The 14147-nt window shown below is 40.3% G+C and overlaps 1 protein-coding gene across 1 annotated transcript in view; it reads left to right on the top strand.

Moving 5' to 3' along the window:
• Positions 1-14147, top strand: part of LOC137870602 (inactive N-acetylated-alpha-linked acidic dipeptidase-like protein 2) — a 344795-nt gene that overhangs the window by 190237 nt on the left and 140411 nt on the right. Inside the window, exon 8 of the mRNA XM_068708006.1 lies at positions 1757-1846. Within this exon, the coding sequence (XP_068564107.1) occupies positions 1757-1846 (90 nt within the window). The remainder of the gene's footprint in view (positions 1-1756; positions 1847-14147) is intronic.

The following is a 14147-nucleotide window of genomic DNA, read 5'->3' as shown; positions in this document are numbered from 1 at the left end:
CTGCTGCACATATTCAGCTTGACACCCACAACAGGGGCATATTTTGAGGCAGATGTTGTGCTCAATAATTCACATATTTATTCATAGGCAGCACAGAAAGAGGCTTCATAGTAACATATTGCTTGTGCCTGCATGGAACAGGTAAATATGTGAATTATTAAGTCAAAATTCTATTCCCCATATGTGCCCATACTGTGGCTGCCATGTTGCCTGGTTGAGATTGTTGGTGCGGTCATCGCACATTTTAGCTGCTTTTCCTGGTTATTTAATTCAAATCAAAGGGTTTTTCCTCCAGCAACCTCATGATTCTTTTTCATGCTGAATTACTTTTTTTCAAAGAAACTTATGAGAACATCTCAGATTTAAAGTGGTGCTTTTCCATGATTCTTTTTTTTTTATTGTGTACAAAAGTGAGTACAAAACAAGTGCAGACAAGTACATGAACACATAAACAACTCATGTAATTATACAAAGTAAGACCAGGACAAAAAACAAACCAAAACCAGGAGAATAACATGTGCAATGAAAAATGGAGGTCAAACTAAATGTATATAGATGGATGTGTGTGTGTGTATCCAGCCTCAGTATTGAAAGTATTAGATTAGCCCAGTCTGAAAGGCAGCAATCCGGTCTGTGCTGTCTGTGGCTACGAGGGCAAGGCCCATGACATCAGAAAGTGAAAAATAAAACCCCCCATCCTGGATGAAAAATAGAAACAGGAGTCCTCCCAAACTAAAACTTGAAAATGCTCTGGTAAACTTCAAAGAATGCAGAGGACAACTCACTCTTCTTTTCCTCTTTTCATTTTCCACCCACATTGCTTTCCTTACTTTTTTACAGTCCAGTTTTGTTTTAGCAACCCAATCATCATTTACTATTACATGAGCCGACCTTCCACTGTTTTTTCCTTCCTCTTCAGGGGTGCGTTGATGTTATAAACAAGACATTTTTGTATTAAACCTATTTAGACTTGTTTTGCCCTTTAGGGAATTTGTCTTCCATGACGCTTTTTTTACAGACCGTATTTTAAACATAAAAATCAACACAACAAATAAGTAAATGCAATATTATTGATTCACGTGGGAGACTGAACTCAAACTGACTACGCAGGAGGAGAATGTTACTATACAACATGTCTGAACTAGTAGGATACACAGGAGTTGATTTACAGGCTACACTGAGTAGAAAGTGAGTATTTGAACCTTTGACATTCTTAGCTGTCTGCTACTTAATTTGACTCCATGAAAAAAAAAACATTCCTCTACAAAGGCAGCGGCGCGACTTTGAAGTCACAATGAGCTGCTTTGTTTTGGAACATTGCTGAGGTGACAATGAGATGGTTTTTGGGTGTGTGCACGGATGGTTACAGGACTTTGTGTCGGCATCTTGGACTGTGTGTGTGTGCGTGCATGTGTGCGTATATAGTATGTGCGTACTTGACAGCAGAACAAAACATTCTGAAAGCTTGGTGGCCTCGAGAGCAGTTACTGTTGTTTCCTCTCAAAAGCTTGACAAGTCACTCCACTCTTAGAGTAGAATAGAACAAACTAGAATATAACAGAGGAGAAAAGTGAAGAGAAAGAGGGTAAGCTTTTATTTTTCTTTGGCTTGGACTTTTGAGTCATTGTGTTGGCACAAAAATGTTTGTGAATGAGATCATGATTTAACTTGAAGAGGCAGGAGACCGAGATGAAATTGTTCTATGTGGTGAGACTCTATGTGTGCCAATTATTTCTCCTTCTGTCCTTCACCCCAGACAACCGGTTTCTTGTCAGAAAACCAATATTCTGCTGAGTCACCAGAGACCCTGGATCCGCTTTTCAAGTTCCATGAGACCATTGCTAAGGTAGGACCACCATAATTAATCCCACTTCTCCCGATGGCCCATATATAAAGTTTGTCTTTTTATTTTGTAGTTGCATAAGAGACTACGCATGTTTTGTTTGTCATTGGATGGGTGACAGACACCAAAAGATCACAGAGCACGGTAAATGCCAATTAAACCAAAGGGAGAAGGTACATACATTGGTGTCAGCTTGTTCCATTATCCAAGTTGTACAATGAAAATAGAAAAAGGAAGTTGAGGGCCGAAACAGAGACAGTTCACCTTCAAAGTAAATGTTGGTTGTAGGCCAAATCGGTCAATTTAAGGACGGCTAAAACTAATCATAATAAATTAATTCTTTAAATAATGAACATAATTCATAACTTCTATTACACACATTGGCGATGAAAACATAGGGAGGCAGAAGAGGCGGAACCAGCCCTGTGGAGTTCATCTTGAACACATCTGTTGTCACCAACACCAGTTTTTTTATTTTTCTGGTACCCTTTTCTTCACGAAGAAACTAGTAAAAAGTCTTGTCTATAGCCGAGGGGGGGATCCAACCCTCCGAGGCGCGCAAGCGTATTTGGGCGCCTGCGTTCAAACCTCTAGTCTGGGCCTCTTCGGTTGTATTGTGTTGCCTCGCCTCTACCCCCGTCACCCACAAGTTGTTGCGCCTGTTCCGAGGACTGACGGACCTGACGACTGGGTGCGCATCCGGCACCAACGGGAAGCACCCGCCATTCGGAACCTGAAAACCTAGTGCGGTGCAGTGGCCTCGTCCTGGCTGAACACAACATCTTCGAACTCTGTCTGACAGTGTCCAGAATATTCACAAAGGAAGCTGGTGAATTGAATATTTTGACAGATGCTCATGGCAGGTTTCTAGTTAATAGATTTTGTTCCATTTTGATTTAAAACACTACAACCAGATTCTACACATTACCGATGGTAAAGCTGTCATTGAAATGAAACTTGAACTCTCTATGTCCAACATTTATTTTGAAAAAGTTGTCAATGACAAACTGAATTTTTTGTTAGGCAGTTTAGTTTGAAATTTTTAATTTTTTTCATCAACACCAAGGAGGATTAATAGTAATAGTAAACATTTGTAAAATGACAGAAGATAATTTTTTTTATTTTGAACCATATAATCCTGTAATTTTACAAGCCTTTTACAGTTCTTTTTCAACCTCATTAAAGTCACGAATACCTTTCATTTAACAATAAATCTATATAGAATATTAAAATAACTGTTTCTCTTACTACTACTATTTCTTTTTTTCAACATTAAAAACTGCATTTTAACAGTTTTCCAATGCTAAAAGATATCACACACTGATGAAAACAAGTCAACCTTTTTGTTGCATAATTATACAAAATATCCATCAATAAAGAAAGAAATCTATGTGAAATTACAGAAACAGTGCTTCTTTTACTGTTCATTTTCACAATTTGAATTCATTTAAAAAATATATTTACAGCATTAAACTTGAATATAGTAATTATATCTATTGAAAATAAGGTTTTTTCATTTTATTTTACATTAGACATCGAAATGAACAGTCTAATTTTGTATAATTTGGATATTTTCAAGTATTTTTTACAGTGTGTATAACATAAAATGCAGGAAGCTGGATGCTCAGATGGTTCAAATGTTTAGACCGCTGCACGATAAGAGTAGTGGCTAGAGGGGTTCGATCCCCGAACCCGGGTGGTCCTTCTTTGTGGAGTTTGCATGTTCTCCCTGTGGCAGCGTGGGTTCCCTCCGGGATCTCCGGCTTCCTCCCACATTCCAAAGACATGCAGCTTAGGTTATTTGGAGACTTTGCCCGAAATTGCCTGTAGGTGTGAATGTGAGTGTGAATGTTGTCTGTCTCTATATGTGCCCTGCGATAAACTGGCGACCTGTCCAGGGTGTACCCTGCCTTCGCCCAGCGACCCTGAATAGGATAAGCGGTTTGGATAATGAAATGAAAAATGGAATGTTCAATTATGGTTAGTATTTTTGTATCGGTACCCTATTTCACAGTTGTTATGCATATCAACCGTCCATAGCAGTGATTTTATCAAATTCGTTCTGCGGATCAACACATTCTGGCCTCTGTGCTCTGACAACCTTTTCTGGTTGTATGGTACGCCAGGTGTGAGCCACGGAAATCAAACGACAAGGCCAGTGTGTGTTGCTATATATTCACTTCAATTTTCAAATACATTTTCAATTTAATTGCATATGTATAGCCCAAAATGGCTTTACAATAAGACTTCCTCAGTCCTTGGACCCTCACATAGGAAAAGGAAAAACTCCTGACTTTAATTGGGGAAATAAAAGGAAGAAACCTCAGGGAGACTCTCAAGGGGGTGTGTCTGATTTGATTCTCTGTTTGGGCTTTTGTTTTCTTTTACAAAGCAGGAATTATGGTCTGGAGAAATGGGCTGGTGAAGGAGTAGTGTCACAGGGCTCAATAGCATTAAGCATGTTGGTACAGCCTTGTTGATCACTCAGAGTAGGGATATACCTTTAGTCCTGTTTGAATCAGGAGGGAACAGATACCTAAACGCTGCGGGGAGAGTTTGTAACGAATATTACATGACTATTCATTATGTGACTATTCACATACACTGGGCGTGATGGTGACGGTGTAAACAGAAAGTAGATTGGTTGCTTAGTTTGAAAAAATACGACAGAGTAATACAGTAGTCTTCAATAATGAAAGGTCGTGTTTGATACTTAAGATCTTCTCTAAAATCTTCCTCTATAAACTCAAACAGACACATTTCCTGGAAAGTTTTAGAAGTTTTATTTTTCAGACTTAGTTACAGTGCTGCAGATCTTACTCTGTCTCTCTCTCTCTCACCTCATATTTACTTTAATATTCACACTTACACACAACGGTTTACTAGATTATGGGTCTATAAATGTGGTCAACACACGTCTCTCACTCCTTCCCTCGGTTTCTTTGTTTCTGTTCTCACTCGTAGCTCTGCTGGTGGCTGAAGTCTCTGTCATACTGGAGAGCAATCCATGTTTTGTTCCTTTATAGTTTATGTGTTAAGTTGTTGTACATAGTTGTACAGAACAAAATAAGCATTAATAAGAAAAGGAAAGTCCTCCATTTTGTGTCCGTCCTCCCTAAAGCCTCTAACGTGACTTCAGACGGCTGCTCCTTAGGTCTGATATGCCGCTCGCTAATCGCTCCATTAACAGCTGTTTCCTCCGCAGACATGCAGACTTTATGCAAAATAATATTATTCAAACGTATTGTTCGGTTTGTAATGCGTACCGAACCGTGAGCCCCGTACCGAATGGTTCAATACGAATATGTGCATTGTTACACCCCTAATATACATGTATATATATATATATATATATACACATACATACATACATACATACATACACATATACATACACATACACTATACAGTTGCACTCAAAATGCTTCAATCCCCACCACAAATCAGGTCCATCCGCAAAATCTACAAACCCCCATGCCGCTCCCAATAAACAACCCAAACAAGGACAACCCAAATAGCTCAACATAACCAATGCCACAAGCTGTCTCCCCAAATCCAATACAAAGTGCCACCACCAATGAACACCGCAGTCCCAAAACCACTCAACCCCCCCCATGAGAAGCACCTCCAGTACCCGGCAGAGCACCCCTCCGCTGCCACGACCCGATGCAAACACGACACACAGCCAGACACCAGGCCCCGACAGGATGGATAGAAGTTCATCATATGTCATGTGAACAACATGATAAAATTACAACATAGTGAATCCATATGACAGAAATTATACATATAATGAGACAGGAGCAGCAGTAATAAAAGTAAAATAATAATACAAAAATGTTGAATAATAGCTAGCAGTGGCTATAATAGATTTATAATAAAAAGAGTAAAGGTAGAACTAATAGTAAAAAAAAGACTAATAATAATAATATATAATATTTAGTTATTTGTTTCAGGGCCAAGTACAATAACCTGAGTTAAACGTCAGGAAATTGCAGGTCATCCAGCTTTTGTGTTCCTAAGACATGCTTGGAGTTCTGCTAATTGGTTGGTTTTCAGTTATGAGTTTATTTAGCAACTTTTTCAGCACCAGGGACAGCGACAATGGCTTTCTGTGCCTATGCCCTCACTCCAAAGACCATGCTCAGGTGGTTGCTGTTATTTTGATTGATTTATTTATCTCCTTAGGCTGAAGTTGGTGGAGTTATGCTGTGAATGAGAAGAGATAACCAAGCAATATATGGTTTTAATAATGAATTGACTTTGGTTGCAACCAAACAGGAGCATGGATGAGATGTCTGTACACAAGCAAAAAGTCCTGAGAAGTATAAACAGGCCAAAGTTACAGTGACACCTCTGGGGGATGGACTTTGACTGGGCCCGTTTTTTTAAGAGAGGGCAGTAATATTACTGAAAAAGAATGACTGCATAAATTGTTATATAAGCCAGATATACTGCCAGTTTCGTAATACGTACAGTACATTGTCATTTTTATCAAATTACCCAAATTACCTGAAGTGCATGTTGATTTGCAGAGATGTGCCCTGTCGTCTGCGTAACAGCTTTGATAACAATGCGTACTTGTGTCTTGGAGGATAGTTGCAGCTATGCTAGTGCAGAGAAGAAATAAGGCCGTCTTTGGTCTCAATCATCACATCCTTGGAGATTAGGCAAAGTGACAGATGTTATTTGTGCAGCCTGTAAAAGGAATGAGAGAGAGAGAGCTAGAGAGAGAGAGAGACAGTTACAAAAAAACACAACACACCGAGTGTCTGATGCTGCCTCAAGCTGCTGCAGTAGATGTGCTCAGGACTGCGCTGCAACCAAGGACATCACAGCGCCTCCTGCTGGACACAGGGTTTGCCAAGTCAGTTATCTACCGCTCTCTGAGTAACAGAGGAACAGTGAGTATTGGCCAAAATTTTTCCTTGAGGATTAACATGAGCTCCAACAATCACACCAACGTTATGGTACCATCACACTGACTATCAAATCTTGGGTATTATTATTTTGTGTTTTTATTTTTCTGTGTGTCACAATTTTGATGTTGTAATAAAATGTTGACTGTTTAAATATTCATGTGTTGAAGTAATGTATGTCAATGTATAAAATAAGGGCTAAACATGCATGGGAGTTTGAACTCACAGGACAGTATAGCCCAGGGGTGGGCAAACTTTTTGGCTCAAGGGCCACATTGACTTTTAAAATTTGACAGACGGGCCGGGCCAGTATCAGATGGATAGAGAGTGTTTGTGTGAACCAATATAAATTATAAGTAAAAGCCAATAACTAAAAAGTTATTTTGAGTAGTTCAGTACTTCAGCCTCTCGATAACACCAGACACCTTGTCATACAAGTCCTCTCCTCGTGTTGTCCCCTTTAGAGATTCCATGGTCAATAATTCCTCCGTTATCTCAAAATCTTCATTAATCCCTCTGATAAAAATCAAGAGCTGAGCGGTGTCTTTTACGTCGTTACTTTCGTCCAGTGCTAACGAATATAACTTAAATGACTCAGCTTTTTTGTTTAACTCGCTGGCTAAGTCTTCGTCAATTAGTTCTACACGCCGAGTCACTGTCCTGCGTGATAAACTCAATTTTTCGAATTTGTTTTTGCTCTCTGGACACAAGAGACCTGCTGTCTCTACCATGCATTCTTTCAAAAACTCCCCTTCAGAGAAAGGCTTGCTGGCTTTTGCTAATTTAAATGCTAGCAAATAACTTGCCTTGGTGCTTGATTCTTGACTAGCAGTTTGTCTAAAAAAAACATTTTGCTGTGTCTTTAAATTGGCTGCCAACCTCTGAGCGGTAGCCGCCCGTTCTGGCGTTGACTGTTGGCTAGCACAGTTAGCATGCTTGGCGGAAAAGTGGCGGCTTATATTCTTTCAATACTGCAACGGATTCTTGACAAATAAGACATACAGCCTTTGATCTCACTTCGGTGAAAAAATATTTATCAGTCCACTCCTCTTTAAAAACTCGGCACTCACTGTCTACTTTTCTTTTCTTTGGTCCACTCATTGTTGCAGAGGGGCTCAATGCAGGAAGCTGGCAGGAGGCTGGCAGGCAGAACCCTATATGTCACATGAGCGCGCAGGGCGGCGCAGTCCCGTGGGTCTGATGTGCGTTCGTTATGCCGTATAAAACGGACCATGTCTCCGTGGCGCGCTTGCCTGTGGGGGAGGGGTGGAGGTGAGCAGCGCAGACAGCAGCAGCTGGACTCGCAGCCTGATGCGCTGCAGAAAGCACGGCACAGCTGTCCTCTGCTGCACGGCACGTAAAGACCGCTGTAACGCTTCTCCGTTCCCGACTTGATGCCGTCATCGTGCTTCGGGAAACTCAAGTCGGGAACGGAGAAGCGTTACAGCGGTCTTTACTATAATTTATAATTCATAATACTCGGCGGGCCGGATCAAAACGCCCAACGGGCCGGATCCGGCCCGCGGGCCGTAGTTAGCCTACGTAGTTAACTACGTAGTTTGCCTATCTCTATGATAGAGGAACATATACACATAGATACATATGCATACTCTGAAAGACTATAAGTGTAAGCAAGCACACAAACACACACATGTAAAATTGTGCAAATACACAAACACTGCCATGAATGAAGGAACAACAACTTGATCCGTGACATCACAGCAAGTGTTGGACATTGGCTCTGAGAAGCATCTAATGTGTGAGCTGAAAGACTATTAGACAGTAAAAGGTATCGCTCACCTGAATTATGAAAAAAGAAAAAACTCAGAATACCTTATGCAAATGCTATACAATTATTCATTTGTGTTCTTTTTAATGATTTGAAATGGAATAAAACATTTTATGGCTGTGTAAAAGTTATCAATTCTGTTTTCTCTTCCTATAACACAGCCTCAACTGTGTTTTCTCCTCCTTCTCTCGCTGTCTCTCTCTCTCTCTCTCTCTCTCTCTCTCTCTCTCTCTCGCTCTCTCTCTCTCTCTCTCTCTCTCTCTCTCTCTCTCTCTCTCTCTCTCTCTCTCTCTCTCTCACTCACACACACACACACACACACACCCTACCTCTCTGTGGAATGGTGTATGAGCATTTTTAGTGTTGTAGCTCAGGGACTGAGCCTATACTCTGTGTCCCTGTACTCATTTATCAAGTGCGGTTTTTGGACTCTTGGTTGCTTTGTTGGAGGGTTCAGGGTGGCAGGTGGCTACAGCAGGAGGTTTTCTCTCTTTCCTCTTGTCTCCCCTGCTCCCCTGGCCTCTCTAACTGTCTCTCAGTGGACAGTGTTCTCTGTGTAGCTAATTTTTTAAGCATGACATTGTTTGCGAATTGGCTTCCTTTGACTTGGCAAGGCGAGGCTGGCATTGATCAAGCCAAAGAACGACGGACAGCGCTGACTTTATTGGCCCCTGTTGCACACTGCTGGGATACATGTTAGACTTGGGAGGGTTTTGTATGTGTTGAAAGCACTGCATCATGTTTTGTAGTGTTGGTTGCCTAAACCTAAACTGAACTACAGGGGTGGTAGATCATATGACTCATGTTGCCGTGTAATGGTTTTGGAACGAAATAGGAGCAGCGGATAAGAAAATGCATGGGCAAGAAAAGGCAAGGAAATTACCTGCATCATCATTTAGGTTGGTGAGCTGGTACTAATTTGTTACAGACATGCAGTCCAGTCAATAAATAATATGTTTTTATTACTGAATCTTCATTATCTTCTTCTTCCTATCATTCACAGAAGAAACACATAAAGATGTAGGCTTAAGGCACAATCATTTATATACAAACTTAAAACAAATACGTTTGAATTGTCCTCCAAACATGTTTAAAGGCAGACGTGTTCCAATTGAAGCCTACTCTAATTGAGAGATCTAATCACTAGTACACATGATGTTGCACTCTTCCATGCACAAAATGAGTGACAGAAATAGTTATGTGAAGAACAAAATTAAATGAAATTTAGACAGCTGGTGTTACCACGGTTTTTGCACTCCACAATTGTTCCAAGCTTTTTCTCTTATAAAATGATCACTTGAGAATCTTTTAAATTTGTGCATTTTTCTGATAAATATGCAACTTTAATCTGACAGAATATCACAGTTTGTTCACACATACTTACAACTTTAATTTCGGAATTAACCCCTCCTTCAGCTCCATATAGTTTTTCTTTGTTACCTACAATGGTCCCAATATGCGGTCGTATAAATCACTGTGTAAAGATAAATTAAGATAATTCTTTATTAGTCCCCCAGCGGGGAAATTTGCAGGAATACAGCAGCAAAGTGGACAGTGAAACAAGAAACATCAGTAGATGACAAAACAAAAAAACTTAAACAAGTACAATAAATAGTCAAACAGTAAAAGTATATAATTAATAAGTAAACCACAAATAACAACAAAAGCTAAAAATACAATATAATTGGATTGAGTGGTTGGATACACATTATTGCACATATGAGGTAGGAAATATGAAATGCTTATTTTTCATATTGCACATACATACATTGATATTGATACTAATATTGCACATGACTGAATGAATGATTTGCCAGGTTTTAGTATGGTATGTGTGGTCTTTTGGGAGCAGTGTTGGTTCTGCAGTCTGACAGCGGCAGGAAGGAAGGACCTGCGGTATCCCTCCTTCACAGACCGCAGGTAAAGCAGCCGGTCACTGAAGGAGCTGCACACTGCTTTTATAGTGTCCTACATGGGGTGGGAGATGTTGTCCAAAAGGGATGATAACTTACCATTATTCCCTTTTCTCCCACCACTTCCACTGGATGTAGGGGGCATCCCAGGACACAGCTGGCTTTCAGTCGGTTTAGTTTCTTCCTTTTGACAGTCAAGATGCTGCTCGACTGTCACTCTGATCACTGAACACTCCATAAAAGATGGCTGATGCCACCACAGAGTTGAAAAAGGTCCTCAGGAGTGCTCCCTGCACTCCAAAAGACCTCAGTCTCCTCAGCAGATAGAGTCTGCTCTGACCTTTTTTGTAAAGTGAATTTGTGTTGTCTGTCCAGCCCAGTTTATTGTTCAGGTGAACACCCAGGTATTTGTAGAATCTCACCATTTCAATGTCCATTCCCTGGATGTTGACTGATACAGGAGGAGAGTGTTTCCACCATCAGAACTTTGGTTTTCCTTGAGTTGATCCGCTGGCACCAGCCAATAAAGCCCTGGTTCAGTTCTCTATATTCCCTGTCATCCCTGTCCGTGATGAGGCTGACGATTGCAGTCATCAGAGAACCTTTGCAGGTGGCAGTTAGCAGAGTTACATTACATTACAGTCATTTAGCAGACGCTTTTATCCAAAGCGACTTACAATAAGTGCATTCAACATTGGTAATCAAAGAGTTGTGTGTGAAGTCGGAGGTGTAAAGTGTGAAGAGGAAGAGAGCCAGAATGGTTCCTTGTGGGGCCCCCGTACTGCAGGACACCAGGTCAGGCTCACACTCCCATATCCACACATACTGTAGACAGTTGGTGAGGTAATCCAGGATCCATGCTTTGAGGGGGTGGTCCACCCCTGTCTGCTCCGTTTTACACAACCACATTACGATACAACAGGATATACATTCCTTATTTGGTTAGTCGGAACATTACTTAATTTGTTCTTCTCTCACAGACACAGATCTGAACCGGAAGGACACACTTCCTTATAAGGTCAATGGTAGCACACTCTCTGTCTCATCAAGAAGACAGAGAGACCTGTTACCCCATCCTGACATATGCAGCAGCACTTCTTCTTTTAGACTCAACTGTCAAAACCGTCCCAACCTCCTGGTCTTATGAGGACTCATACAACAGTTTTCAAGCACACACACCCAGTATGATCTCCAAACTTTCCAGTACTTTCTGTCAACCGGCCCATTATTATTATCATATTACAGCTGTAGCTGTTAAATCACTTCATATTAATACACAATACATAAATGCATAAATTGACTATTAGTTTATACTTTTATTTTAATCATATATGCTCTGTGTTCTTTGGCCTGATCTTCTTAGTCCATTCTTTATTCTTTTAACTTTAAGGGAGCTCTTCTGGGATCTCAAACCTACTTTTTGAAGATGTACCTTGAAAGGTCAAGCCTTCTCAAGTCCTGCGCAGACCCAAGGATGTCTGGCCTCTTTTACTGCAATGCAAGTTGGTTGGTAAGGACAGACAATGCTTTCGTAGCCTGAGGAAATCTTCCTCCCAAACATTTGTTGAGTTGGTAACACTTTATAATAACTACACACTATGAAGCATTAGTTAAGTGTGAGTAAACACTTAATTCATCATTTATAAAGCATTGTTCCTACATTAACACTCATTAGTATACAATTCATAACAGTTATAAATGTTTTATTCTTGATTAATAAGCTTGTCTATTATGTGTTTGGTGATTGTGTTTTCATACTTTATAAATTATGGATTCCCCATTTGTAAATTAAATATTATATATATTACAACCCAATTATTAAGGAGTTGTAGATGATTAATAACATCCTTTACAAAGTGTTAGTAAATGATTAATAACTTATTTAGATGTACATTATTCATGCATTTATATATATAATGATTTAGATATGCACTAATGGTTAGGGACTATGTTAATATAGGCTTTATAAATGCATATTAATAGTGCAATTCATGATTAATTCAGGTAGTTACTAGTCATTTATTAAGTATTTTGTGTGACCTCATTTAAAGTGTGGCCTGTCTATGCCTTACAAAGCATTTAGAAATGACATTGAAAGGCCATCAGTGCCTCAAAACCCACAAAAGTCTGTTATCTTCTCAACAGAAAAGACAGAAAGACAAAACGCAAAGTGATAAAGACGATATCAATATTTATTACAAGATGCAAACAATGTACTCATAAATACAAACCTCTCAGCAATTCATTCATGTAAAAAAACAAAACAAACAGATTCTCCTTCAGAAGAACATGGCTGGATATAAATATTTGCAAATGTACAACTGGAGCTAGCCAGAAGCTTTGCATTTTAGTTTACATTTCCTCATTTAATTATTCATTTTAACCAAGCATATCGATCTACACTGTTTGCACTTTTCTTCAGTTGCATGTTCCGATGGCAGGCGTGGAATCTGCTCATTGTTTACAACCGCAAAATGAGAAATCCCGCTTTCAACGTCATCAATGTGGGACAAAGGAAAAGCCTGCGTAAACGTCATCAACGTGGGACAAACGTTTCGCTCAGGTACTGATACGGAAGTGTCCTTACGCTATAGAAAATGTCGACTTAAGTTGAAAGGACGCGCGGACCCGGGCCAGAAAGAATGACAGCTGACGGGCATTGGAGACCCGTCAGCTGTCACGTAACGTTACACATTATGGAGGATGAGTATGTAGCTAGCCTTCCAGCTAGCAAGTCACTAACTAGAGGTCCGCACGTCACAGCGTTACCTCTGTTGTAAATAGAGCGATCCAGGAGACAGTTGGCTAACCAGCGGTTATATGATAGCGACAATGTTTGATGAGTGTAGTTACACTGGTCCAGCAAGAATGGCGACGCTTCTTACTGATGTATTGAGGCTTTTTATTCTCCGCATTCTCTCTCTCTCTCTCTCTCTCTCTCTCTCTCTTCAGCATCTCAGACACCGTGAAAACTACAAACAAACAATAAATGCAAATTCAGGTCAACAACAACACACACAAACACATGTACAAATCAACTCTCTACTGTGTGCACCTCCCGGACCACGCGCAGAATCCGTTCAAACTGGGGTTGCCCACTCCTCTCTGCTTTCGCGCCAGCAAATGACCCACAATGCAACGGCCCATGTCAACTCTGGGTGTGGCCCGCCACCTCGCGACATTACATGGCGAACCACGACATCCTGAGGCACCACATACGGCACCATACAAACTCAACACATCCACATGTCTCCCTGACAGCTACACTCCCACCAAGTTACTGTGATTTATGATTTATGATATGCAAATATTCAAATAAAACCAGTAATTTTCATAACCAAATGTTTGATAACTGTAAAACATTTTCATGTCAACCTGATACTTTTACCTTTCCACACAGGTAGGCAAATAATATTAGTCCTACTGAAATACATTTGAGTTGTTTTCCACAAGCACGACTAATTTATGAATAGGACGTTCAAGAATGAATCGTGAACCTTCTTTTCCTAGCTTTCTATTTCCTATCAGTAGTGTGACTTTTCTCACGAGACCATCTTCATCCTTGCAAGCATCAAGTACTCTTCCAAGTCTCCACTCATTGTGCGAAATCCCTTCCTCTTTGACAATGATGATATCTCCAATCTTCACATTTCTTTTTGAAGAGTGCCAGCGTTGTCTGAAAG

Source organism: Cebidichthys violaceus, unplaced genomic scaffold (assembly GCF_023349555.1).
Source record: "Cebidichthys violaceus isolate CVI_PGR_0920_01 unplaced genomic scaffold, fCebVio1.0.p SCAF_13, whole genome shotgun sequence".
Taxonomy (NCBI): Eukaryota; Metazoa; Chordata; class Actinopteri; order Perciformes; family Stichaeidae; genus Cebidichthys; species Cebidichthys violaceus.
This window is presented reverse-complemented; position numbering and strand designations above follow the sequence as displayed.